General features: G+C 39.2%; 1 protein-coding gene across 4 annotated transcripts in view; it reads right to left on the bottom strand.

Annotated features, from left to right (window-relative positions):
• The window catches only part of trpm7 (transient receptor potential cation channel, subfamily M, member 7), a 38,041-nt gene extending 10,613 nt beyond the window's left edge, over window positions 1-27,428 (bottom strand). For 2 of the 4 annotated variants that reach the window (XM_020700001.3, XM_020700003.3), the window contains exons 1-24: window positions 27,171-27,428; window positions 17,730-17,809; window positions 16,727-16,765; window positions 15,057-15,264; window positions 14,704-14,917; window positions 13,909-14,033; window positions 13,647-13,818; window positions 12,465-12,639; window positions 10,444-10,567; window positions 8,660-8,732; window positions 7,226-7,326; window positions 6,719-6,853; window positions 6,582-6,635; window positions 6,351-6,491; window positions 5,990-6,124; window positions 4,772-5,049; window positions 4,455-4,683; window positions 4,094-4,249; window positions 3,799-3,942; window positions 2,735-2,863; window positions 2,384-2,635; window positions 1,096-1,270; window positions 471-606; window positions 166-344 (exon numbers count right to left, since the gene is read on the bottom strand). In XM_020700001.3, coding sequence (XP_020555660.1) covers window positions 166-344; window positions 471-606; window positions 1,096-1,270; window positions 2,384-2,635; window positions 2,735-2,863; window positions 3,799-3,942; window positions 4,094-4,249; window positions 4,455-4,683; window positions 4,772-5,049; window positions 5,990-6,124; window positions 6,351-6,491; window positions 6,582-6,635; window positions 6,719-6,853; window positions 7,226-7,326; window positions 8,660-8,732; window positions 10,444-10,567; window positions 12,465-12,639; window positions 13,647-13,818; window positions 13,909-14,033; window positions 14,704-14,917; window positions 15,057-15,264; window positions 16,727-16,765; window positions 17,730-17,809; window positions 27,171-27,173 — 3,457 coding nt within the window. In that variant the 5' untranslated portion in view covers window positions 27,174-27,428. Of the gene's footprint in view, window positions 1-165; window positions 345-470; window positions 607-1,095; window positions 1,271-2,383; window positions 2,636-2,734; window positions 2,864-3,798; window positions 3,943-4,093; window positions 4,250-4,454; window positions 4,684-4,771; window positions 5,050-5,989; window positions 6,125-6,350; window positions 6,492-6,581; window positions 6,636-6,718; window positions 6,854-7,225; window positions 7,327-8,659; window positions 8,733-10,443; window positions 10,568-12,464; window positions 12,640-13,646; window positions 13,819-13,908; window positions 14,034-14,703; window positions 14,918-15,056; window positions 15,265-16,726; window positions 16,766-17,729; window positions 17,810-27,170 lie in introns of those variants that run through there. The other 2 variants (XR_013655172.1, XR_013655173.1) reach the window with 2 other exon arrangements.
• Between the last annotated feature and the right edge of the window lie 369 nt (window positions 27,429-27,797).

The raw sequence follows: 27,797 nt of genomic DNA, 5'->3' as shown, positions 1-27,797 counted from the left end.
ACACAGAAAACATCAGTTAGTTACCCTATTATTTTTTGTTAATTTATACATTTTTTTAATGCCTTAAATGAGTATTAGTAACATTTAAAATGTTATTTACCTTGTTGTTGTTTATTGTATTGCTATTTTTACTTCTATCAAAAAGATGGAGTGGGTAAAACTTACTTGGTCCGTAGGTGCTCTCCTTTTTCCTCTTCCTGCACATGCAGAAGAGGGAGTAGACATGGCACAGGAGGATGAAGGGGGGAGGGAGGACAGGCTTCTCATGGTAGGCCATAATGAAATGGTAACGCTGAAACTTCCACACCAGATTGGAGATGGACTTCACTTGCATATATACATTGCTGGAGAACAGAGCACAGCATGAAGCCTGGAAGACTTTCAGGTGTTTCTGGAGCCGTCACAGCATCAGAACACCACAAGGTAAAGCTGCGTTTGTTGAGGCGACTTGACAATAGCACATCACTCACTTGAAGAAGGCAATTAGAAGGTTGACCATGAGAATGTATTGGACAAAGAGGTAGACTGCTTGGAGGAAAGGAGTGAGCCACACTCCTGCTGAAGCGCATAGTGGCTTAACAGAGTCCTCACTGTTGTTGGCACACACTGGAAAAAGAGAGGTTCAACACGATCAGGGCAGAAGACAAAATCAATACGGAACGTAAAAAATTAAACTGCAACACAGTTTTTCATCTTAAAGAGAAAAGACGTCATGACTTTAGCAGAGATAAACTCCATATCAAGATACATGTGGGCTGAAATAATTAAAAAGAAAATGAATGCTCTACTGTAAATCTGTAGCTTATCCAGGCAATAAAACAATTTAGCTGTTTAGTCTTCTACATAAAAGACTTAAGCTATAAAAGGCTGTGATAAACTCTTCAGAGGCTTGGGAAACCTCATGAACTTTGGAGGAAAATGGACAAAGGAGGACAAAACGATTCATTCCGAACAACTGAAGGTGAGGCGAAGCTGAAAAGCTAAGGCCTCCCGGTAAGAGCTGCAACAACTCATTCTGGCTGTTTTCGGCCATATGAACCTATGGAGCTGTGATGAAGACTGATGTTGATCCCATAATCTGTCCGTCCTTCTTACCGTCGATCTCATAGGCATACACTTCCCCGTACATCATCCAGTACGGCTGAAACACCACGTCTCTGGCCAGAGTCCAGCTGGGCTCCTCGTTTGGATATAAAATGGCTTTCCTTGGCACTCCGTAACTCAGCAGGACTACAAGCATTATCACCACTATGTAAAACATGTTAGCCACCTATAAAAACAAACAAATAAGTAGTTGAAAATGAAATACCGCAAAACTAGTCTGAATGACATTGAAAAATGTAAACTTTTTCAAGACCTACAAATGGTTTTTAATTCAGCACTAGGGATTGTAAGACAGAAAACAGTTGTGACTTTGCCTAAAAGGTAGAATTGTTCCAGTTTCATTTTTAATTCTTGAAGGTGTTTTGAAGAACACCAGACCCTCATTTTGATCATCACAATCCCCTGAACCGACAGGCTAATACGGATGTTTAGGATAGATCAGCACACAGTGGAACATCACAACTACCACATCTATATTCAATCTAGGTTGGCTGAAAGGGAAAATATTGGGAATTATAATTATTTGCTTTCTTGCCGGGATATGTTCTGCTGCCCCCTAAAACCTCCATATAGAAACTTGAAAAAACTTTCAGGACTTGATGCTCTTTGAATTAAATTTGAATGTTTAAGATCTGATGAGAACAACCATCTTACTGAAACATTTAGGGGGTTTAAAAATAAATGTTTAACCAGTTGGACTCCAAAGAATGTTAGGAAACAAAGGAAAGATTTATTTTAGCCAAGTGTGTGGATCTTTCACGTCCAAATCTCAGCAAGAAAGCCAATAAATGATTGTAGGATGATAAAATGGAATGCAAACTTTGATGAATATTCCTTTAGAAGTATTCAAATGACTTAAGTGGTGAAAAAAAAAAAGAGGGGCCTTTTAAAGTTGATTTGTGGTACAATACCTGGTGCATGCAGATGATTACTGCTCTTTAAGTGTGAATTTTTGTGGTCAAAAATGTGCAGGCATAAATGATTAAAGGAAATGAGTTAGGTGAACGAGGAATTAGAGCATCTTTCTTCTGCAAAGCAAAACATGAAGAAGAAAGTTGTTTTTAATGTAATGTAACATAATGCTGGCTCGGTTTAAAATTGTCAGACTTAATTGTTTAAAACTTGAATATCACAGTCGTCCCGGTCAAACTAAGCATGTTCTTGTTCGGCCAAAATAACATCATTGATAACAATTGCAGACAGAAATAAGTCCAATAACTTGCATACATAAAGATTACAGAAAAAATTCAAATGGATACCTTCATAAAACAGTACTGACCATCTTAGCGATCATCATGACGTACGGCCCAGCTTGCTGGTTGACAGCCAGTATATCCAGGAGGCGCACATACCAAAAGATGATGTTAAGACAGTAAACTATCCTTCCAGGGAGGAAGGCGTCGCCTCCGGCTAGCCTCAAGCCGCAGCCGATGAAGAAAGTCACAATGGCCAGAAAGTCAGACACATTGAAATAGTCGCTGAACCACACCTTTATCTTCTGGCTTATTTTCCCTGCTTCTGACATGAACATCTAGAGAGGATGAAGTGGAGAAACACAGAAGCCAACACATTTGTTAGGATTTGAAAATTAGGCGCTGGAATGAACGAGTCTCGTCAAGTCCGTCCGTACCTCTCGAATTTTTTCAATAGCAGAAGTGAAGATGTAGACGATTACCACCCACTCTTGAGTAGACGGAGCTTGAATCATTTTCACCAGCACAACATATGTGTACAACATCAAGAAGCCCAGGTAGAAGAGCTATTAAAATGAAAATAAGACAAACGTTAAAAATAATTGACACTATAAAAGAAGCACACACTGGTTGTTGATTAGATCATCTTTGCAAGCATGTCAACTTAAATTTAACTAAAGCGGGTACATGTGAGACAGAAAGTTTCCCATATAATGCTTCCCGGTGACAGAGAAACAGGTTAACGGCACAGGAGACTGTGGGAAAAAACCCAGAACACAACACTTCCAATGTATTGGTGCAACTCTGATTGGTTCTGCAGTTTTCACAGTAGCTGAACATTGACATGCGAGCTGTGAACTGCTGGAAAAATCCGCCCGCCACTCTCAAAGCTGATGCAAAAGTCAATGGTGCAGCATAATACTGATGTACTGAAGCAGGTAGAGCAGATACAGATAAGCCTGAACAGAGGCAATATATGCAGACAAGCTGTTTCGGTGATGCTATCAGAACCTCAGAGTCTCAAACGGCCTCAAAAACAAGCCTTTGTCTGCAAATTAATACAATGTGTGCCACTCTCAGGCCCCTGTGACCCAGCCTCCGGCTTAGGAACAGCTCAAATGAAAGATAGAAACACTGTGGATGTGCATGTGCACAAAAGTATGAAAGAAAACACACTTTTGCTGTGCTGCAATCGTCTGTGTCCTCACGAATATCTACTCTTTCCATGTCTGTATAGCATCAAACAACAGACACCAATATTGCCTTCAGTCCCTCTACAATTTGTATGAAAAGGTTTGGGTTTGTGATATGCAAAACAAACAAACAAACAGGTATTTCATCACGTTAGCGATTTTAAAAGCTTTTTTTAATTCAATAAGTCTTTTTGGATTATTTTTTATCTATTAAAACCGATATGTAAAATGTGAAGCATTGCTGGTGAATGATGAGAGGCGACAGAAACGTGCAGAGGTATTGGCGGGTTTTCCTGGAACTGACATACCGTGTTGGACCAGAACTTGACAATGGGAGCATGGTAGAAGGCGTAGATTTTCCTGGTCAGGGGCAGCTTTCGGGACCGAACATGCATCTCCATGTCGTGTTTTGTCTCCACGTGGTCATGGGACCTGGCCTCTTTAAAAACATCCTGCACAAAAGTTGCACACCATCAACACAAAGCCTTCTGGGTCTTGATGTAACGTTTGACTATATCAGAAAACTCTGAAGAATGCAATGCATTGCTGCAGAACCAGAACGCAACAAATACAATAAAGGCACAGGGAATGAGCAAATCTTGCCATTTGGATGTCTTCATGCAGGTTCTGGAAGTTGTGCTCGCTGTCCTCCATGGTCATCTGGTGGTCATCCTGACTTTGAGGGATGTGAGCCATCTCAGCCTTGGATTTGTACTCCAAAAGCAGGATGGCAGGAGGCACCAAGATACTCAGAATCACCTGGAGACACATGAATGCACACTCATGTGGGTAGCTGCTGCTATATTTGTTAAGACAGCCTTTAAATTACACAATTTACATCGACTGCAAAAACAAAATTTGACATTTGTAGTAGAAAAATAGCAGGTTTTCTGTTAAAGAATAGATTTGGACAAACATTGAGATTTGTTAAAAATTATAAGTAAAGTCTAGATGGAGCATGAACCTTGTACCAGGAGTTCTTGCGCATGTTCAGGCGGCCCATCCACATGTCAGACAGCAGCATCTGAGTGCAGGTATGAGCAACAAAAGGACGCAGGTGGGAGGACACAGCCAACTTCAAACAGGTGGAGTTACTCCAGTTCTTCAGCTCGTAGGTAAGAAGCTTCATGGCCATCGTTTCATCCTGCCGGAACGATTGCTCCAGAAGGTCCACCGCCAGCGTTCCAAAATCACTGGTACACGTCAGCAATGTTAGTTCATGACTTTTTTTTTTTTTTTTTCAATCAAAAAGCTCAAAAATGCCTTTTATAGGCGACCTACTTCGAGTAATCCTTTAGCTTATCAGAGGTGTCGTCCACCACGTCGCTCTTCTTAGCCTCGTAGCCCATAGAGCGGCAGAGTTTACAGGCCACCAAAGCCTTCGCCATGTTCTCTTCGCCATGCTGCCAGAAGAACAGAGACATTTTCTGCCTCTTCATCAACACTGCCCACACGAGGAGTTCGTTGAAAGGGTAGGGGAAACGCCGGGTCTCAGGGTCATCAATGTCCACAATCTCCTCTTTGCTTCTCTTCTTGTTTTGCTCAGCAGAAGAGTCCACCTGTAAGATAAGATAAGACTTTATTTATCCAACGATGGGGTAATTCTTATGTCTGCAGCAGCAAGGTGCCATTCAGTACAAGGAACAGAAGAACATCTGTAACTTACACAGCAAAATAAATGAAATCAAAATAAAAATACACACCAAAACAGCCTTTGTAGGAACCAAAAACGACAGCAACCACAAATAAAACTACACTGTGGATACATGGTGTGTCAAATATATATGTGTATATATAGCTCAGGCGGTAGAGCAGGTCGTCCAACAACCGAAGGGTTGGCGGCTCGATCCCCGCTCTCCCCAGCCAGCTGTCGCCCCCCTGAGCGCGGCTAGTCTGCAGCTCACAGCTCCCCCTAAGGATGGGTTAAAGTGCGGGGAACCATTTCCCCATTGTGGGATAAATAAAAGTTAAAAAATAATAAAAATGGGTACATAGTGTGACACTGTAGTACTGTGTTGTACAGTCTGATGGCTGTGGGGAGGGATCACCTGTGGTAGCGCACCTTCTTGCGCTGTGGGTCTAACAGTCTTGTGCTGAAGGAGCTGGTCAGCACCTCTACAGTTTGGTGCAGGGGGTGGGAGGGGTTATCCATGATGGATGTTAGCTTATCCAAAATCCTCCTGTCTGCCACCTCCTCGATGGAGGACAGAGTGAAGCTCATGACAGAGCCGGCCTTCTTAACCAGTTTGTTAAGTCTCCTCCTGTGTCTGGCTGTACTGCCCCCCGCCCAGCACACAACTCCATAAAGGACCACTGAGGCCACCACAGTGTCATAGACAGCCCTGAGCAGCTGTCTGCACACACCAAAAGACCTCAGTCTCCTCAGACCCTTCTTGTACAGAGCATCCGTGTAGGGAAAGGAACAATGACAAGATGGCAGAGTCCCCGCTCGCAGATCTATTCTTTACATTTGGATCCTCTTGTGGAACAAAACTGTACCTTGGGTTTGTACGGCTGTGCAGTCTTGATGAAGTGGTTGTGCCGCGTTTTCTCCTTCTTGTCAGCTTGCATGCTGAAAGCCTCGTGACTTTTCCTGAAATGAGAACCTGGACCTGCTGCGTGGCGCCCAGACCTCTGCGTAAAACACAAAACAGTAACCATAAGATTTTTAGGACTAATACCACTTAAATCATGAATAACTTCAGATTTAGCAAAAACCAACTTAAAAATATTTGAACTCTGACTAGAGGTTAAGTTTTTTTTCTTTTTCATTGAAACAAACCTTTGCTTGACCTCTCCTGATAAATAAATAAAACCAAACATTTTTACATAAGAGAAAATGGGTATGCTTTCCACTTACTCTATTGCTGCCATGGAGATTGTTGTAAATTATTCTGAAGCGTTTTCTGGTGTAGTTGCACCTGTAAGTCCCGCCCATCAAATATTCAATTACCAGGCCAACATCAATCAAAGTGATTTTGTAGTTGGGAGGCAGATTACTCTGTAAAAGACAACAAATGACCCCAATCATAATATTTCATTTGATCTGTTTTTATATATTTAAAAAAGGACCACAGTTTGGTTTATTTACCTGTTTAACATCTCTAACCAGATGAAGGAGAGTTGGGTTGTTTGGTGATTGTTTCTGGGATAAAAGAGCATTCAGAGACATTCAGCTGCACAGTGCACACACGAATGCTTTCCCCGGTGCTTGTCGTTTATCGTTACCGTGTTGTAAAGCTCCTCCAGCCGATTGATTGTGAGGAAACGGTGCATGCTCACACCGTTTTCTATCAGCAGCTTGACAAAGTCCACCCTGTCCATCACAAGTGCATCCAGCATGGCTTGCTCCAAGGAACTCACCTAAAACACGAAAGAAGAAACACAAGACGCTATGAAGAACAGCTTTTACAGCAAATTGTTTCTTTACACAAACCAAGGGAGAAGGTCTAAAATGTACCCAGATTAAACTCAAAGCACACAGCGTTCAAATAAACATCCACCCTCTCATTCACCCAAAAGCCTTCCCTACTCTGCTTTTGAAAATAAACATGAGCACCAAGGGTCTGCTTATGAAGACAACAGCAGTGGGGTTTATGTTACAGAAAAGATGAACAGTTTATGTGCCCGGTTCTCAGTTTGGATCCCAAACTGAAGCAAACAGAGACTCTGGCTTCAGTAGGGGTGACTGCAAACTGAGATTTATTGCTCAAAATTACAAATATGTCAACGTACCAATAGCTGCTGTCCATACACAAACACGTGGTTCTTGGCAATGTCTACACGGTCCCAGGCTAGAGTCAGGACCAACTGATCGAAGGGGGACGAGTTTGTACCTGCAGTGAAAGAAGGAAGAAGTTGCAAATATAGACACAAATGGGTGATTCTGCAGTTAAGATTAATCCCAATCTTAATTAAATTAGACAACAACATACTAATAAAGCAACAAAAGCAGTGTTATTCTCCCTTTCAGCAGTTTAATCTAGAGTGTATTTAAATGGCATAACACTTCTTCCTAACATAAAATATTTATAAATAAATAAAATAATCTCTTCTTTCTCTTTCGGCTTTTCCCATCAGGGGTCGCCACAGCAAAACAACCTCTCCTTCGAGGATGAGTCGCATGGTTAACTTGGCAATGTTTTACGCCGGATGCCCTTCCTGACGCAACCCTCTCAATTTATCCGGGCTTGGGACCGGCACAGAAGCAGAGAAGGGAACAGGGAGCAGCCCGGATTCGAACCCTGGTTTCACGGACGGAAGGCGCCGCAAACCAGCACGAGCTAAACTGGCTCCCTTAAATAAATAAAATAATCTAAACGGGAAAAAACCTGAGAGCTTCTGTACAGTAGGATCTCTATGAGGAAGTGCTATTGTAATTTTATTATAAACACAGAACTATAGAATTACTCGCTGCTACTATATTTATTTTTCTAAATTAAAATGTGGAGTCAACATGCAGGATACCCATCTACAATCAGCAGAGCAGCATTTATGTTTGTGTTAAAGCAGCAAGGGTGAATGTTCATGTTTTTTTTAATTTAAAACCCAATATTTATAATAGAATTAAAAAAAAGAGAGTAAGGCACAATAACCTAATGGAAGCCTGATCTGAAAGCTAAGAAGGAATAAAAATAAAAACCATGAGATGACTGACAGTGCTGGGATAGGAGTTCATGTGAATATTAGGATCATGACCTCCTCTAGAGTAGAGGCGGGCACAAGCAGGGTGGGGTGGGGGAATTGTGTGCTTAAAGCATATCTTTATCAGAAGGAAAAACACAGAAAAGTCTTTGAGATCTTGACTTTCTAAAGATTAACTACACACTCAGACTACATCAAATCCATATTGATACCTTATGATTGTTAATTCTGTCTGATAAAACCTAGGAACCGGATATTGATAAATCATGTAATAAAATGGTTATAGTATAACGGGGTGGGATTATATAAGTTCGCTTCCGTCCACTCCCTTTCAAGCAATATTTATTAATTAAGTCTAATTATCCTAAGTTTGATTAGTTACTGTATGAATGTATAACTGATGATTATATTGCTTTTGTGTATTATTTCTATTTGATTGCTTGAAATAAACCATTTCAAATCAAAAAATCAAATGTGGGCTTTGACTTTCAGTTCATTCTGCAGGTTAGTGGGAGTCTTACACACCTTGGAGTAAAGCCTTTAGGATAGCTACATCGATGTCCTGTTGTTCCTCTGAGCTGATGTCAAACACAGTGATCTGTTTCAATAGAAAAGACGGAGCACACCATCAAGTTCCCACAGATGTTACCCAGATGTTTGCAGTTGGTTTGTTATGGCATCGACTGGCGTTTCCAACAGTTATATCGGGTGTGGTGTGTGAACAGTTCAACAAATACAGAGGAGTTGTGTATTTTCGTGCCACTTCTTTTTTGTAACAAAGTGCATGTGTCTTCTACCTAAAATGATAGTTAAAGCACCTTAAAAAAAGGCATCATTTAATGCATCTTCTGTGTTTTTTGGCACCGGGAAAAGAAGTGCAAACATGAAGATGCATGTGAAGCTCAGTCCAACACACTACAGTTGGGCCTACTGGGTAAACAAGGCTAAAGAAAACACAATTAATGCTGTATAATTTCCTCTCAACACAGTTTTATCAGATTTATATATTTAAAAACTCTAAATGTAGATGATCTGCATTGACCAGGCAATTTAAACTCAAATGAAGCAGCCACTCTGCATTGAAGGTAAACAGTTAAGTCATCAGGTTTACCTTGAGCAAAACCTGCTTCATACTTCAGTTCAGGAAGCAGACAGTCTATCTTTAAGGCTACATTTTTTTTTAAACAAAGCCAATACAAACCATGCCTTAGGGTGCACAATTGGGCTGCTATTAACCGGTTTTAACTTGCTTTGGTCTTGTAGAAACGGTCTCAGCATATTGTGTACATTTGATGTTTTCTCTAACTCAAACCGGTTCAGGATTGTTCTGTTCAAAAGTTTTGTCCTGATGGAGGCGAGTCGTTCCCCTTTATTGTCGTTTCACGCAGCCTCAGTGTGGTCAACTGCATTGCAGTGGTTGTTGGGATGAAACTATAACTATGTGACCTAAATGTGACTGTGTCATCCAAACATCCTGAGAGCACTTTTGTTGTAAATTGACATGAAATAGGTAACCTGTGTTGAATTTAAATTACCCATAATTATACAACAGATACAATTTGACCAATTTTTACTCATTTCAGTCACAGGAGGGTTTTTTTTAATTCCACAAAAAACGTGACAGTTTTTACTAAGCTCAATGTTTATCTTTTGACATAATTAGTAATCATTTCCAGTTTTAAACATTAAGCTAAATTTTACTAAAGAAAAGTAAATGTGTGTCTTACCTTAACATAATAACCAAAGAGGTAGAATTTTTTTTTAATTGATATTTATATTATGAGCTATGACAGCTTAGCTATCATAGAGTTATTTTGTCTTATAGCTTAGCTATGATGGGGTTTGTAGTCATTCTCAGATTGATCTGTAAACACACATATGCTTAACTATACTGTACTGGAACATTCTAAAACATTAAATACATCTTTACACACTAAACACCTGTTCACTTCTGTCTTTGATGGAAACATTCGATTCCGGTCAGGTCTGTTGATGTAACACTTAAAACAGAAGGATGTTTGTTAATGTCACATAAACTACCTCCTTACAAATCCAAACCTGTTGTTATTTATCCATAATTTCTGTAGTTCTCATGAAGTTGATTTGGTTTTTCCTGTGTTGTTCCTCAGTGATGATGTCCTTTTAGTCTGCTTTATAGTCTTGGTGCTCCTGAACCTCATTCTAAAACACCATGTTCTCTGCATGACTTCTGGCTTTTATAAATCTTTTCTTTAATTATAAAAGATTTGCAAAATGATTCTGTTGCCAAATTACGGTTAAACCGAACCAAAGCAAAAAAGGGGACTTACCAGTTCTTTGCTCTTCATGCACTCCATCAGCATTTGGAAGAGATGGATGGCATCGCTGTGGCTGAAGTTAAAGGTCTTCTTGATGGTTGCTATGATATCCGTTTCAACTCCATCAGGGAGACCACTGGAAGCAATAATACCAGAGAACATGGTTACACATCATCAGGGTGGACTCACAACTTTACAGGACCACAATAAATCAGTCGTCCATTTTTAGTCAAGCTACTAAACTCTGACCAACAATAGTAAACAAGGTAACAAAAAAAACTGTCTTTCCATCCTTTATATAAGAAAACAAAACCACAAAGATCAACTAACGTATCTAAAGCCGCCACCAGTGTGTGAATGTGTGAGTGAATGTGTGTGACTGGGTGAATGGGTCTGTGACTGTAAAGCGCTTTGTCCTTGTAGGAAGAAAGGCGCTATATAAGTATACGCCATTTAAATGTGACCTTAGGTCTCTACTTTATCATTGACCGCTCGCAGTACATCAAAAACTGATAATTCATTAGCACAAGGCATGCCAGTTTATTGGAACTTTGAAGCTAATAATAGCTTAGTTATGATACTTTATCAGCAAGGCCTATTTAAAAAGAACCACAAATGAATCTTTCATAAACTGAAGGCAGGTAGCTATAAAAACCCCACAAGATTACTGATGAAGTAACTCTGGCATAAACCATACAGAACTATCTTTTCAGTTGATTCAGTCACCATAATGGTTTACGTTTTACCTTCAAATATGTTTTTAATCTGCAATATCTAAATGTAATATATGAAAACAATTAAACTAGCAACAACCTAAAAACAGGGAGAATATATAGTCCCATAAGGCAATTAAGGCAAGGCAAGGCAACTATAAAATCTTTCAAAGTCCATTAGGAATAAATAACTAATGGACTAAATAAAATAAAATACTTTTTTTTTAACTAGAAAACACCTAAATAAACATATCACCAACAGTACTAATGTACATAGTTCATAGGGGAAAAAAAGGAGAGAAACCTGCATTGATTCAAAGGGACGAACATCACTTTGTGAACCTGTCTTTACTTGTCTGCATGAAGCAAAGACTTGATTGGACAAGCCACTTTCTGCATTTGGCCTCAACAACCCTGTGTTCAGCTTTGCTCTCAGAACATACTGAACTTCTGAACAGCCCACCCCCAGTTTTGCAGCCCTCTGACAGACTGGATCAGCTTATCTTCCAACAGTTCTACCCTGAGCCACACCCTAAAATAATCAAAAAAGGTATTCTCTCTTTTTATACAGAGATGCTGTTCACAGTTTTTGTCAATGTAAATTGAGTAAAGGTGGGTTTGAACACAAGAAGCAGGGGGGGTGGGGGTGGGGGGTAATCCAGTTTTTAGCCTGTAAACCTGAACAAACAATTCATAAGAATTGAACAGAATGAAGAATAAATTAGAGACCCTCTTTTGGGTTTTAGATTTGACAAAAGCTGGGATTATTGTGTAGAAAAGTATGACTTCCTTTGTAAACAGATGTTTTTTTAAGATTTGCACCTTTATGAAAAAGATTTAAAAAGATGGAAGAATAACTATATTAAAAAGCTTAGAAAATTCTTCACGAGTACAAAAGTATTAAACTTTTGACTTCCTCTTTCGGCTTCTCCCATCTGGGGTCGCCACAGCGAACAAGTCGCATGGTAAATTTGGCAATGTTTTACGCCGGATGCCCTTCCTGACGCAACCTTCTCAAACCGGGCTTGGAACCGGCACAGGGGTAGAGAAGGGAACAGGGAGCAGCCCGGAGTCGAACCCTGGTTTCACGGACGGAAGGCGCTGCAAACCAGCACGAGCTAAACCGGCTCCCTGAGTACAAAAGTATTAAACATGTAGGATAAAAGCCTGACTTTACATAACTTTCTTAACTTTCCCGCTCTGCTTTCATGCTGGATTGGTTAATTTTTTTTCCTGACTTTTACCTGTGAAGTTATCCCTAAAACACTGATTATGTGGGTTTTAGCTTTAATTCTCAGTCTCTGGTTTTGTCAAACCTACCCTCCCTCTTCCGTCTGCTTGTGGACGTAGGCCAGTATGTCGGCAGCGCGACCCGTCCCCTCGCACACCACCACGGGCACAGGAGGGGTTTCCTGAAGGTACTCCAGAACAGTCAGGATGACGTTGGGACCGCCCTCGAAGATCAGCGCCACAACGGGAACACCCTGACCGATTCCTACGACAACAACGAAACGGCAACTGAAATGCTTTCTTCTGCACTTTTAGCCCCAAACAGTTATTTTAACAACAGTTCTTCACATCCAACAGCAGGCCTCAATTACACAACCCCTGCAATTATATTCCTGTGGTGAAGATGAACTTCAATGAAAGTGTGTGAGAGGTTGAAGTGATACCAGACAGACCGCTATCACCGATTTGCTATTTATGGCAAACTGTCAGATAAAATATTAATTGCTCGTCCCATTTAAAACCCTCACATCCACTTGACCAGAGTTTTATTTTTATACCTTACACAGCTTGGATGACTCTTTGAAGGTGCAACACTAAATGAATATAGATAAGATGACATAGATTTAAAGGTTTGTGTTGATTCTATAAGAACCAGTCTGGCTTTTGTGGGTCACTAAAGATTGACCAACTCTGGGGTTTTTTAAGGCAACTCTGAATAGAGCAATACTCATTGGGGGAAAAATAAAGATACATTTCTTTGTTAGACTCTCTGGTGAAGTACGGTAGTCCCTTGTTTATCACTGTAAAGACTTTCCATAAATAACTTGCAATAAGTGAAATTTACAAAGTAGGATTACAGGCGTTTTAAGGCTCCAAAACTCCTCACTACACACGTTACACACTTCTCAGATAGCCTTTAACATTTTCACATTTGTTCTCTTTTGTTTAAACTCTCAAAGTTCAAACCTCTGTGAAAAATGAACGTCAATCTCATAGAATAAAAACAAAGATGAGTTTGCAGTTTAAGATTTATGTAAACGTGAAAAGCTAAACACATTCTGTACAGGAGACACGTCGCAGATGAGATTCGTAACAGCCAATCAGGATGCAGAGAAAAAAAACAACCATGAGATTTTTGCATGCAAAAATCGCGCTAAAACAAAATCTGCGAAACAGTAAGCTTCCGAAAGGTAAACCCCGATATAGCGAGGGAACACCACACATTTGTGTTAGTTGCACATGTATAACAACTGCAATGTGAGTTTCTCTTACGCGCGTGTATTCTTTGCAGGTTGATGTGCTTCTCCAGATCCCGGCGCAGTTTCACCTCGGCTCCATACTTGCCCACCGTCCCATCGTCCACCAGCAGGAAATGGGAATGTAGATTGTTGAGAACGTTTAGTTTGCTCAGCGGGTTCAGCAGCGTCTGATATGGAGCTATTATCTACAAAAGTAGGAACATGTTAAATTCCCTGAAAATCGAACCAAAGGATGTCAGATGAATCGTGCTTTGGTTAGGGGAGTTGTTGCTTACATCTTTACCAATGAGATCGTTCCTGTTTTCAATGACTCCCCATGGTGCAATCCCAATTGTGCAAATTTTCTTTGCTGATCTTGAACAGTGTTCTTTGAGCGCATCTCCCACATGCTTCGCCACACCTTTGGGGGAATGCATTAAATACAATCATGAATTCTTTGTGCTTTTTTAGTTTACAAACTTTAATTTTTCAGAATCTGTTCTCTGAATTCAAAATTTTTCTGCAAAAGTCAGGAAAGGTAAAGTTTAGGATAAAACCACTACCAGACGAGCTGAGCAATTATGAACAGAACAAGTGCATTAGCCCCAGTCCCTTTTCTTTTTGAAGAACCACAATGCCTCGCCGATGGATCTCATGGATTCAGCAATAACTTGTGAGCCGGGAGACATTCCCAGTTTGCCGTGGTGCCAATGAGGCATTAAAGTAATCACTGGTCTTAGTAATTGACCCTGTGAGTAATGACTTAAATACCATCATCAGACCACAGCATCTTAACGGCATGCTGTGGCTGCAAACACACCTCAGCCACGACTCACGGTCAAATGACACGCTTTGAGGCCAGCATTACAACTTCTGCTACATCAGCGTGTCAGCTTTGTGCTGTGTTTGTGTAACTCTGCATTAGTCAGTAACATTTCATTTAACACCAAATTGTGGCAGATTCTAGTAAACAAACTTGTAGAAACCAACACATTTTCACTAAAGTGCTGAGAAACAGCAGCACAAAGCAGAAGTGAACTTTGGTTTCAACAGCACGTCAAAGATAACATTCTTCTCCTCGGACCACATGCCTGTGTTGACCCCTCCAGTCAGAATCCAGGCCCCGGTGGTGACTGCGGCTTTGATGAGGCCCTTGCCCACCACCTGTTTGATGCGAGGGTGCAGCTCAAAGTTCTGAACTCCTCCGTGGACAGAGATGAGGATCTTGGGGAGCTCCATGTGCCATTCCTTCAGCATGAGCCGCAGGACGCTCTCAGGCCGCGAGTCATAAGACAAACGCACATACTGTCCACATTCGCCAGACAAAGAAAGAAGGCTTACGTGAGCAAATGAGGAAATGTCAGATCTGTTCAGGCATATTCTCAGTTACAGAACAAGATATTGAGGTAAAAAAGATGCTGTGGATGAAATAACCCATGCCTACCTTGGCTCTGTAGGAGTGAGACCCTCCCTGGAAGTTGATGACGCCATAAGCATCAGTGGGGCTCACTTCTGTGTGCTTTTCCACTGACCACTCCTCCAGCTCAGGCATAGGCGGGTTGGGATTTTCACCCAACTTCACATCGGAGTACTTTGTGGCCAAGCTGGCAGTGAAGCCAGCGTGCTGCCGCACCAGCCGACCACAACAGCACCTTTGGATCAGAAAACAAATTGTTTAAATATCAAAACCTGTAGTTATCTTACCAATTGTTGAAGACAAGCTGAATATTTGGTAAACACATTTAAAACCGCTTAATAAAAACATGAGAATCAGGAACAAATAAACACATTCAAAAGACAACCCTATAAAGATAACATTAGAAAGTATAAACTTTGCATTTACAGTGGTCCCTCGCTATATTGGTGTATAGTTCACCCTTTGCTGTCTCACCGTTTTGTGGATTTTTTAAAATTGTAATTTAGTCTTTTCTTATTTTACAGCATATTATGTTCTGTATTCTGATTGGCTGTTGGCCTTGTCAATCAATCTCTTTTGTGCCGTGTTCCCTGTGCAGAATGCGATCAGTTTGCCAAACTGACTCAACTCTTCAATCACAAGCAGATCTTTGTTTTCATTCTGTAATACTGGACTTATTCTTCTACAAAGGGGTGAACTTTGAAAGTTTAAAAAGTGTTAATCTCTGCCCTAGAAAAGTATATAAAAAGTCTACTGCGGGATTTTACAGCCTTAAACATTTATAATGATTGTAAAAAATAAAGATGTCCATTTAGCAGATTTCCCCTATCTTGGGTTATTTTTCAAATGTAACTTCAATGATTAATGAGGGATGGACTGTCAACAGAAAATCAGAGACTACACTTTAAAAAAAGAAAACCAAGTGGTCCTACAGCTGTTGTCCCCTCATAATCCCCGGGTATAAATGTTGCCACAGCCTCTTCAATCAGAAAACTTCATCTAAAAACTGTTGCAGGTTCACTTAATCCATTATTTTTTTTCACAGGTGATTTTTGATGCATCTATTTTTCCTTAAAACTTGCTTTAGCCCCACAAGCACCCAACCTCCACAAAATACTCCAAGAATTAGAAAAAATGCTTTTTAAAAACACGGAAAACTCAATTGATTCTTTTATTTGTAAAGACATAACTGAAAGAAAAATTTTTGAGGGTTAAAAGCTCAAAGATTTCTTTTTATGAACTGTTTCTCTCGCTTGCAGATAAAAACATTACAAACAAGAGTATGAAAAGAAAAAAGTTTGTACACTTAATCATTTTATAAAAGGCCACACGAGGAAACCAAAACCAACAGCTCATAGTAATATGTCCTCGTCCACTTGGTGTGAAGTCAGATATAAATGACCCTTTAAAAAAAACTCAATCCTGTAATGGTTTTTAAATAATGATTACAAGTTGATTTTTCCCCCCTCTCATTCTTTCCTTACTTTCTACAGTAGCTTCTGGAAAGAATGTGAACAGGACACTCACAAAACCTGGAAGCTAATTGTTTCCTGAGAAACTTTTGTTCCTTAGTGGAATGGCTATTTCAAAGAATTTACCAGGCTCTTTCCACTTTAGCCTGGTATGAGGAACTTAAAGAAGTAAAAGCACACAAAAAAATATGTATATATTAAAATAATAAAACACGCTACACTCACCGCACAAGTTGTTGGCAAATCTGGCATCCTGGAAGGCATCTGGAGGAGAATCACAAACAAAATAAAGATGAATGCTCAATGCTGTAACGCTGAACTGCATACAAGGCAAAGCCTACTATTTACTTGGACAACAGTCTGTTAGCCTTACTTTTAACCAAGGGAGGTAAAAGCCATTTAGAAACTCAATTCATTATTCATCACATGCAAACCTTTGACCAGATGTAACACAAGCGGATGTTCATTACCATCTTAAAATCATATAAACACAAAAGCAGCAATGACTGAACGACTGAACTTCCTGAATGAAAGTCGGTGGGAAATGATTGATGCTAAAGAAAACCAAGCAAAGCGTCATCAGGCATGACGGCGGGCTAACAAGGAGAGAGAGAAAGACGTCCAGCTTCTCGGAAAAATAAATAAAAGTTTTCACTCAGAGAGGGTGGTTAAACAGTAATTACCTGAAACTGAGAGACACGATAAAAAAAAAAAAAAACTATCAACCTTTCTGTAATCAGATGATAATCTTCTTGCTTTTATAGCTGTTCTTGTACCTTAGCTACTTTACGAGTGCTTCTCTTAAAAGTAGTGTACACTATCGAGGAGTTCTCATCATAAACCAGCCAGGAATGAGCCGACATGCTACTTTAGCGTTGATTTGTAAGATTCCAGTGAGTTTATGGAAACTTCTGATACATTTAACAGAAGTGCACTGTAACCATTGAAGATACAGGAAATCCGGTGGCCTCCAAGTACAACATCATTATGTTTTTAAAAAGTTTGAAACTAGCATCTTCGGAATTTCTGGCAAACAAAAAAAAAACAAGAATTAAAGCATTTGAACCAAGTTAATAGAATATTCTCTTAATTTAATTAAAAAAATAAATTACCACTCAGAGAGCAGTGGTCAAGGTTTGGGCTTAATTAAACATGCACCATGTTTTGTTTGTTTTGTTGTTTCCACGGCTACAACATTGACCATATTAGACTGTGTCTGGGCACATACCTGTGGGGGTCCTTTGACACTGGAAGTATGTAGACACATTCCCTCTTGGTGAAAGTGACTTCTATCCAGGGTTTCTGGGACTGGGAACAAAGAGAAAAAGCTGTGAGCACCACAAATGCAAAAACCTTCCTCATCTGCACATGTTAGGTATGTTTGTAAAATACCTTAAGCAATGCCACTCTGTAAATGATATGAACAAATCTGGATATTTACACATTAAAAGAATAAAAAGTTCAGATAAATCTTTTTACAATAAAAAAGGCAGAATGCATCAGAATTCCACTAATCTGGAATTTCAACGTACTGTTCACTTAAAAGGCATAAAATCCAATTCCACAGTTTATGAAACTGTTGGGAACATTTGAAAATTTATCGGGATATAAAATTAATATTTCAAAAACTCAGACTCTAACATTCAACTATGTTCCCTCTGAATACATTAGAAACAACTTTAAATTCAATTGGAATATGAAAAGTATTAAATACCTAGGAGTAGAAATAACACAAGACTTTCAACATATAAACATTAAAAATTATTCAGAAGTACAAGACAAGATAAAAAAAGACATAGAAAGATGGTCAACATTGCCACTAGATTTCAGCTCTAGAATCGAAATAGTGAAAATGAACATTTTGCTGCGGTTTTTATTTTTATTTCAAGCTCTACCAGCACAGGTCTCCAACACTCAATTTGCAATGTGGGACAAAACAATATCCAGATTCATATGGGACAATAAAAGATCCAGAATAAAATATGGCACCCTCCAGCTTCCAAAGAACAAAGGAGGTATGGCTTTACCAAAGCTAAAAGAGTACTACATCGCCTCACAATTACGGTACTTAGGCTGTTGGTGTAACCCCCATTATACTGGAAAATGGAAAAATATTGAATGTGAAACTTTACAAGACATTATTGGTGATAAAGAGTTATATGAAACAAAGAAAAGGCATTTAGATCCCATAACAAATCATACACTAACTATATGGTTCAAACTACTCCAAAAATACAAAATCTTAAATAGTGCAAAAAAATTAAAATGGGTAGCATATGACAGGCAATTTAAACCAGCAGAATATGATCAGACCTTTAAATATTGGACTACAAAAGGAATAACAGCATGGTGCTTGCTAGAAAAGGACGGACAGCTGGAGAGTTTTGAGAACTTGACTAAACAATTTCACCTTGAAAAACAGGATTTTTTCAGATACTTACAAATGAGAAACTACCATAAGAAAGCAATACAGAGCGACTCCTCTGGGGATGAAGGCGGGATAGTTCACACAATAACAAAGACATATAAAGACAACAATACCAAATTGATTAGTGTGCTATATAAATCATTGATGGAATATGACGAAAACACAACTTTGAAAGTAAAAGATAACTGGGAAAGAGAATTAAACATAAGGATAACTGAACAGGACTGGTTAGACATGTGGAGACACCACCATACCACCACTGGATCTCGAACGTGGAGAGAGTTTGCCTGGAAGAACCTTATTAGATTTTTCATAACACCTAAACTGAAGAACAAACATTTGAAAGCAAATCAGAGCTGTTGGCGCGGATGTGGAGAAATAAATGTTGACCACTCTCATGTATTTTGGAAATGTCAGAATGTAACAGGTTTTTGGAAGATGGTGGGTGATCTCACATGCAAAGTGCTGGGATACAAAATTCCTTTGTTGCCAGAACTGTTTTATCTGTACATGTTTTCAGGAAACTTGATCCACCAAAGTGACAAATATTTATTTAAAGTCATGTCACTAGCCGCCAAAAAAACAATAACCAGAAACTGGGGCACTACGGAGATCCCTTCAAAGGAGCAATGGACCTCAACAATCAACAACATATATTCAATGGAATTAATAACATACAGACTGAAACTGCAAGAGGCACAATTACACCGAAAGTGGAAAAAATGGACACTGTACAACAGATAGACATGTGAAACACCTAGACTTGACCTTTTTCTTTTCTCTCTTGTTTTTTGTGATGTTGTTTGAGATTTGTGTTCATGTAACAAAAACTAATAAAAATAAAGTTATAAAAAAAAGGAATAAAATCAAAAGTTGCTGTTTACAAATAAATGCTCAAATGCTTCAAAAACACAAACCCATTCTATATTTTCTAGTATTCTTTGTACAACTCAGTGTTACAGGAATTTAATTAATGCTTCATTCTTTCAGCTCTTTCAGCAGAGCTTAGAGAAGCCCAGGGGCGATTAATACTATAAATCTATCCCAGCACAGAGGGGAAAGTCTGAAAACACCAATACAAAGGTTTTTAACCATCCCTGACACACCAAAACACATTAAAATAAGGTTTACTTTTGTCGTCCATATTCTCTTTGCACATTTCTTGCTAAAAACAAACAAAAACTAAAGTTAATCATCATAATAAGGACAATCTTTCATTCCTCCACGTAGATCATTCCCACTCGAACTTTGGAATTTTCCGTTCCAGCCACTTGAGGAAATTTAAATTCCGCTAAATCAGAAACAGCAAACGAGTCCATTCTTCACCTGACCAGAGAGACGAAGCCAATATGTACCTGAATGTCCTCGTCATCTCTGTGTTTAAGGGCTTTGTACAGGAACATAGCAAGGATCCTTCATGCATCTCCTGGACAAACCACTATCACCACAGCTTCTCCTGCGTCCAGGATCACCAGCAACACCTCACTAGATGCCTGGTCTGAGGGTTTCCTCCGCGTGAAGCCTACAGAGCAACCGTTACCATACAGAACCCCGCTGAGTTAAAAGCTGAGCCAACAGTGAGAGGTTGCTGCCTCCAAACCCCTTCCAGTGTTAATCTGTAAAAAAGCCACCAAAGGGGCAGATGAATGTGTCTGAGACTAACTAGATATTATACTAAGGCTGGGAAGACTTGAGCGGGGAGGGGGTGTGGGAGAAGATTAAGCGGATGGGCAGAGGCCTCATGATATATACCTAGTTGTCTACTGATGACACACCACCAACTGTGATTCATGCAAGAACACAGAAAAACACCCAACAGTGCAAAGCTTTCTTCCTGTCCTTCATTTCAACTTTAAAAAACAAAAAAATTACAATTTTCAGTTTGAAAGTTAGGGTGTTTGAAAATATTTGAATTTGTATGACCAATGACCAACAGCAGCTTCAAATTAGGAATAAACAATGCCAAAGGGGGGGGGGGTGATGCCAACAATTAAAATGTTTTTCTACATTTTCAAAAACATGTTTTACTTTAAATATATTTTTAAATCTGGTGAAAACACAGTTAATTAAAAGACCTACAAACTTCCTCAAACATAAACCAATTTGAAGAAATTGGGTAACTGCACTCTTAGTGAATGTCCTGCCTGGTCAGGAAATGTAACCAATATTGTGTTAAACCACGTGGTAAAGCACTTTGTGTTTTTGGGCCGAACATCTAATGACAAGAACAGTTGTTGCTTGTAAAGAAACAACTAAATTCAATTCAAAAGTCTTTTTTGTTTTATAAGAAAATAAGTGCACCCTTATGCAATTATGGCAACATTTTATGAACGTTTATGAACTAATTAAAAGCCGGAAGAGCTGCAGTGATATGGTCTGCAATCATTGCAGAGCTGCAGTTAAACCTGTAGTTTTCATTTGCCCCAGAGGGAACTAACCAACACTATGCAGAGCTTTGTCAAGGCCTGTGTTTTCAAAGTTGAAAGCTGCAGTTACATTTCTAAAGTCAAAGCCTTTCCAAATTGTTGCTTTGAATGTAGCAGCTGGATTCAATTACAATGACAATATGACTGTAATTTACTATATATACATTTATGTATATTTTTTTTTACATCTACGAATCTTATTAGGTAAAATAAAAGTGTTTTTAACATGTTTTTGTAACATTTTTCTCATGATGGATGACATATTTGAAGAAAATTTAGCTTAAATTTCTGAGAAATTCATGCACGAACAGTGGCGCCAACATTCTACCAGAGGCAAGGTGGGATTCAGTGTCTTGCCCAAGGATAATACGACGTATGGCAGGAATCGAGCCTGCATTACTGCGATCAGAGGTTGACCGCCCTACCACTGCACCACAGCCTTAGTGAAGACAAAGAGTGAATGTCAATGTCGATTTAAATCGATCCAGTTATGCGTTTGGTGTAAGAAAAAATTTGACACATTAACCTTAGAGCAATAAAATAGTTATATCATAAGGCCTAACTATTAAAAAATGGTTTTGTTTACGAGCTTTGGTCTGTAACAGAACAGGCCGCTTGATACCAGTTTGAATACAGACCAAAGGCGGGGTTCAGGACTCGATCTGGAAGAAAAGATTTTTCCAGTCTGAATACACCCCAGGTACCTGCTGAACAAGTGACAAATATGACGCAGAGCTGCATGAGGTCTTTCATAGCCACCATGATAAAACAAACACACAAAACACAACGGCTTCATGAACCGGTGCAAAAAGAAAACGGTGAGTGTGATAAAGCACGACTGTTCGCTGCAAAGCTGTAACTGTGATACCTGAGAATGTCGTGCAACAAAAGACTTTAGAGGCCCTGCCAAGGAACACATTACACTCTCACTCACTCACTTCCCCGCTCACTCCCTCTTCCTCTCTGCCTTCTTTTCTCATTTGTTAATTCTCAATTTGTTAAAGACAACAGCATTTTACGGCCCATTGCAATGCAAGATGCAGAAAGTGGTGTTTTGCTGGAGCCAAGTGTATCTGTGGGAATCTGTTTACACAGAAACACCCAGTTGGAGATATAAAACATTTCCACAGCGATCAAATAACAGACCTACGGCCCTTCCTGCTGTAGCGCCGGGTAAAAACATTTGCCCTCCAAGTTCCACTAACCTTTAGAATGACTGCAAGCAATGGAATCAGCACTTTAGATATCACTTGTGCACGACTGACAGCAAGGACTGTGAACGTGAGCATTTTCCATGACTTACTATAACTTCGGTTTTTGCAAATGTACTAATTAAATATGCCTAAAAATAAGTTTAACAAAGTTATGAATAAAATGTTGGATTGTTTTCACAAGTGATCAAATAATCAAAGGTAGCTGTGCAAAAACTGAAAGCTTTTAAATGCATTTCCAAAGAGGATCAAATCATTTTACTGTTGGCTAAACCTTATCAAAAACCAAATGTTTGTTTTAACCTGCCATGACTTGTGACACACTTTAATATTATCCTTTCCACAATGGCCAACGAACTGCAGTACCATTAATCTGTTAATAAGCTTTCCCATTGCCTGTTTTTGACACTTATTCCTCCCTGTATTATAACAAACACAGAAACAACAATAGTGTCTGCTTGATCATCCATGGTGCTGCACTGATACAGAAACCTAAACATTTTCAATAGATGGGGAAAAGAAGTTCAAATAAAATGCCCTAACAAAGTTACACTGTACCTTCAAAAGCCCCAAAGGAGCTGTGCTAGAACAATTGAGAATTTATTAAACCGCCAACCCATTTTCTGGTATTTCACAAAGATCAGGCAGAAAGCAAGACAAATTCTGCCAGGAGATAACCGCAGACTCGTTGGCAAGAGTGTCCGTCCCATCCTACCCCCCAAAAGTTATCAACTTTAGGTGAGTTTACATGCTCTCGAGTGTCTTGGTTTCCGAGAAAAACCCAACTTCCAGAGAAACTGTTTTATGAGTTCAGATGTGCAGTCCTGAATCAGGTTTAAACACATCCCTACCCCACACCATAACGGTAGCAGATCGTCTATACAGGTGGGTTTCCCCCCCCTAAACACTGAAGAATATTCTGTATCGGCAGCCTTTGTCTAAATGATAAGCTCGTGAAAAAATATTTCCCTGAAAAATTTACCCAATAAAAAGCAAATTTCACTAATATCCTACGTCACTTATAGCAACCCCATTTCTATAACTTTTAGGAAAACAAGTTACTCAAGAAAACCGTTTAATGCCAAGTGAATAATGCAGCGATGACCATTTGTAAGACAGCTGACCACACAGAACAAACTGCATCCAGCAGATCAGCTCATTTTGTAACCATGGGGGAGTGCAGCAAATACAATGGAAAACCATTAGGTTTCACATATACCTAAAAGGTTCACTTTTTACTTTTCTTTTTTTAATATTAAGGGAATGTGTTGGGAAAACAGCAGGTAATACAATAAACATAGCTAGGTATCATCGCCAAAGTACTTAATTGTTTTGATTCACAATTTGGTTAAATTTATGGTTTCATTTAATAAAATTTCTAATAACTAAATCCTACAGACAAAAGGCAAAAAATTTATATAAACCCCCAAAATTGAGCTTTTATTTAAAAAAATAAATCAATAATTTTTTACATTAAAAACTAACTGAAAGCCAGTTTTGAAATCTCCGAGAGAAAATAGATGCAGGGATTTGATGATTCAAAATCATTTTTTTACATTCCATACATGAATCTTTTTTTGTTTATTACATTAAAGTTATAACAAAAAATAAACAAAAAAAAGGACTTAGAAAATGGAAGTTCAACACTTCACAGATGTTGTCTGTTGTTGCATTATTAGACAACATTTAAGTCGGGTCGTTTTACCAAGTGAGAAAGTCCTGCAAAGAAGAGTCAAAGGAAACCTTTACAGCACAGACTTGCAACATGGATCCATGTCACAACAAGCCCAGCAGCAAATGCTGCCAATCTCTTGTTCTTACATGCCAACAGCTTAAATTAACCCATTTTATAAAGACTATAGGGTTGTTTTAAAAACATTCTTTTAATAGAGTCAAGTGTTGATACCAAGTTCTTAGACTTCAAGTAAATATAGAATATTAAAAATGTTGAGCTGTTGTGTTTGTTAAACTGGAAGCTAAAAATGGAACTGCTTTATCTCATAGCATACTTAACATATTTTCCCCCAAAAATTGCCTTAGCTTTGTTTGTACTTAAACATATGAACAACAAACCCTAACATACCAGTCGAAGAAGCAGACTCCATTAAATAATGAGAGTTAAATCATTCATAAAGAGGAAAAAAAAGTTTTACAAAGCCATATCTTCTTCTGTTGAGTTAAAAGCTTAATTGTGACAGACCAACTGAGTTTTGAAAGAACACAACTGACTGAAGAGTGGCGACTCACTCACACCGCCTTTTCCCTAAACCCATGAAAAGGACAAACTCAACATAGTCCTAACTCATAGTTTCCTACAACTGGAAAGTATGAAGGAGATAGTGGTTTGTTAAGACACTGATAAGACCTGGCTCATTTCCTAGTTTGACTTTTACAACTCTTTGAAAGTCACAGCAGAAAAATTGTTTTAATTTAAATTACAATGTAATAAAACAACATTGCATAATTCATGATGGAACACACGAGCAACCTTTTTTTTACATCTAACTTATGAAAACAGAGAAATCCTAAACATTACATAACAGGGAGAGCCATCAATTTGCACTTCTTGCTATATCTTAATTGTTCTGAGATCTTGGCAAGTAAAGAATGGTAGACTGAGGGGAAACGAGTTCATTATAGCCTTCAGATATGGTTCCTGGAAAGCTGCACACAGAATTCCACGGTCATGAGATCTGCGTGTGATGGCTCTTCAGCTTTTACACTTGTGCTCCCGGGGCAAAGCTCTGAAAGACGGGACAGCATGTGCTCGTAAAATTCTGACAAACGGGCTTTAGGTCTCTCCTCAGGAACTGTAAGGTCAAGTCATCGCTCTACTAAACATCTGATACTAGTGATCACCTGAGACTATGCAAACTCAGCTTTAAGCAGTCCCCCAGGGACAGTGAGCAGTCGTAGCCTTCAACTACCCACTACTAAAACACTATACGCTGAAATGCTCTTATAAACACTTTATATGTGTGTCAACATTATCAAATTTGACAATTTCCTGCTGTGCTGCTTGGGAATTTCTTTAGTAAACAATAAGCAGCTGTGATTGACGATGATCTACAGCCGATATGGCACAACAGAGAGATCTGCATTCACAAAATCCATCAACGTTTCAGCATAACTTTTTCTTTTTTGTTTTGTTTAAAAGGGCTCATTTTGATTGTCATTTGGCCATTTGGGACAGCAGAAGGCAGACAGACCGCAGTCACTTGGCAGGCTCAGAAGAGTAACCACTAAGATTAAAAAAAAAAAAAAAGTAGAGCCACAACCTATTGTGGAACACAACAAAAGTTTTGAAACACGGAATTTAGAAAGGCCTTTATCACAGGGACCTGAAGGCCAGCTTGGTGAAGGCAAAACACGCATCATTCAATGACAGATTGTATGGTTCAAAATCACCAGCTCAGACTGGTGACACGGATATAAACCATGACAACTTCTCCTCCCGGTTAGGATCGGAGTATCTTTCATCTACAAGGTAAGCTGGGGCATGTGACCAGCTCAGGATGCCACGCTGGGATTTCAGAGCAAAAGCAGGCAGCAGACTCTCCAAGATCTTACTGAGGCAGGTTTTAAAAAAGAAAAGAAACACGCACAAACCAAAGTACACATCATTCAATTTAAAAGAAAACTCATGAACATTTTTTTTTTCATTCTTTTCCTGATGAGTTGTAAATGTGTTAAATGTTTTTTTAAAGTGCTTCCAAGAAGAGAGTTTGAAAGCCGATTAAGAAAAAACATTTTATTGATGAGTACAACTGAAATTAAAGGGTATGATGATTTACAGCTTGTGTTAATTGAATGTAACACAAAGGATGTTTTTTTATTTTATTTTATTTAAAGGACTCCTGAGCTTCTCGTTCTACTGGACGAGAAAGGAGAAGACAGGAAGTTCTTAGGAAGAAAGGGAGGCCATGCTTGTAGTGAAGAACTGAAAAAAATAACGGCAAAAACAGAAAAACAAGGAGACACACGGGTATAACAAAAGACTATTCAAACCTTTTAGTCTCGATTAAAAAAAAACCATTCTGCTCGATTTAAAGTTTGAACGCCTAACATTCCCCACGCCGGAGGAATAAAAGGCACAGAGGCTTGGCAGTCACTCAAGCTTGCATTGACTTGTTACTGGCAATGACAGCGTGTCTTGTCGGCCATCCGACACGGCTGGAACTGTCAAGTGCCAGCTGCTCTGAACTACCCTCAGTTATTAGTCTTTGAGAGCGCTGAAGTCGGTCTTTAACAGTGAAGAAGTCATCGCCAACATCACAGCAGCTGTAGCTAGTTAGCTTCGATGCTAGCGAGCTAGCATATATAGCGCGCTAACATTCCGCTCGCGTGGGATTTTTTTTTTTTTGGGGGGGGGGGGTCCTAACCTACACCCAAAGATTACTCTCTAAACGTGACGCCGTTCATCACAAATAACCAAATACTTGGGACAAAAGCAGAAAGAAAATAGTGTTATCTGGCGTAAATTTCCCCAAAAAGCATGAAGAAACAGCATGCATACCTGCCACTCAAACCCGGAGATCAGTCACGACGACCCTGTCGCAAATTTAACCAGACTAAATAAATAAACAGGGAGCACTTGAACGTACCATTCTCTTCACCGTTCAGATTCAGGAAGAGCTCCGTCGTGGCTTCTATCCATCTATCGCCGGTGCTCTCGGTTAGCCTTGGAATGAAAGCCAGTTGGACGTTGGAGGGATCCGCTTTGGCTGCAGCTCCAACGGAAGGTTGCTTTTTCATAATTGAGCGACTCCAGACTGACGCTGCGTAACGAGCCGGCTGACTCAGCCTGCTCACTGTCAAGTGGCCGGCGGGGGGCGGAGCCTGCGACCACATGCGCGCCTTGTTGTAGTTCCTAATACATACAACAACCGCAGAGTATGTCAGGTATGTGTGGAAAATTTACATAATCTCTAAACATACAATGTTGTTTATGTGGGAGGTTTGAAATTTCACTTTCAATGAAACTTTTACAATAAGCACCATTTTGGAAACTATTACATACATAAGAGAAACCAGTCAGGAAAAGTCCTCTTATGAATTAATTTTAAATAGAAAAGGATTTTAAAATACATTTAGCCTCTGTAGAAAAAATAATATATAATCGGAAGTTTCTGAAAATAATTACGCTATTTAAAGTGTTTAAATATATTACTTCTAATTAGCTGACCCCTATTTTAATATACTTTTTGTTTTATTTTTTATTCTGGGACTGT

This window comes from Oryzias latipes, chromosome 3 (genome assembly GCF_053564925.1).
Source record: "Oryzias latipes strain Hd-rR chromosome 3, Olatipes_Hd-rR_3.1".
Classification (NCBI taxonomy): Eukaryota; Metazoa; Chordata; class Actinopteri; order Beloniformes; family Adrianichthyidae; genus Oryzias; species Oryzias latipes.
Note: the sequence above shows the minus strand (reverse complement) of the source record. Positions and strands in the feature narration are given on the sequence as shown.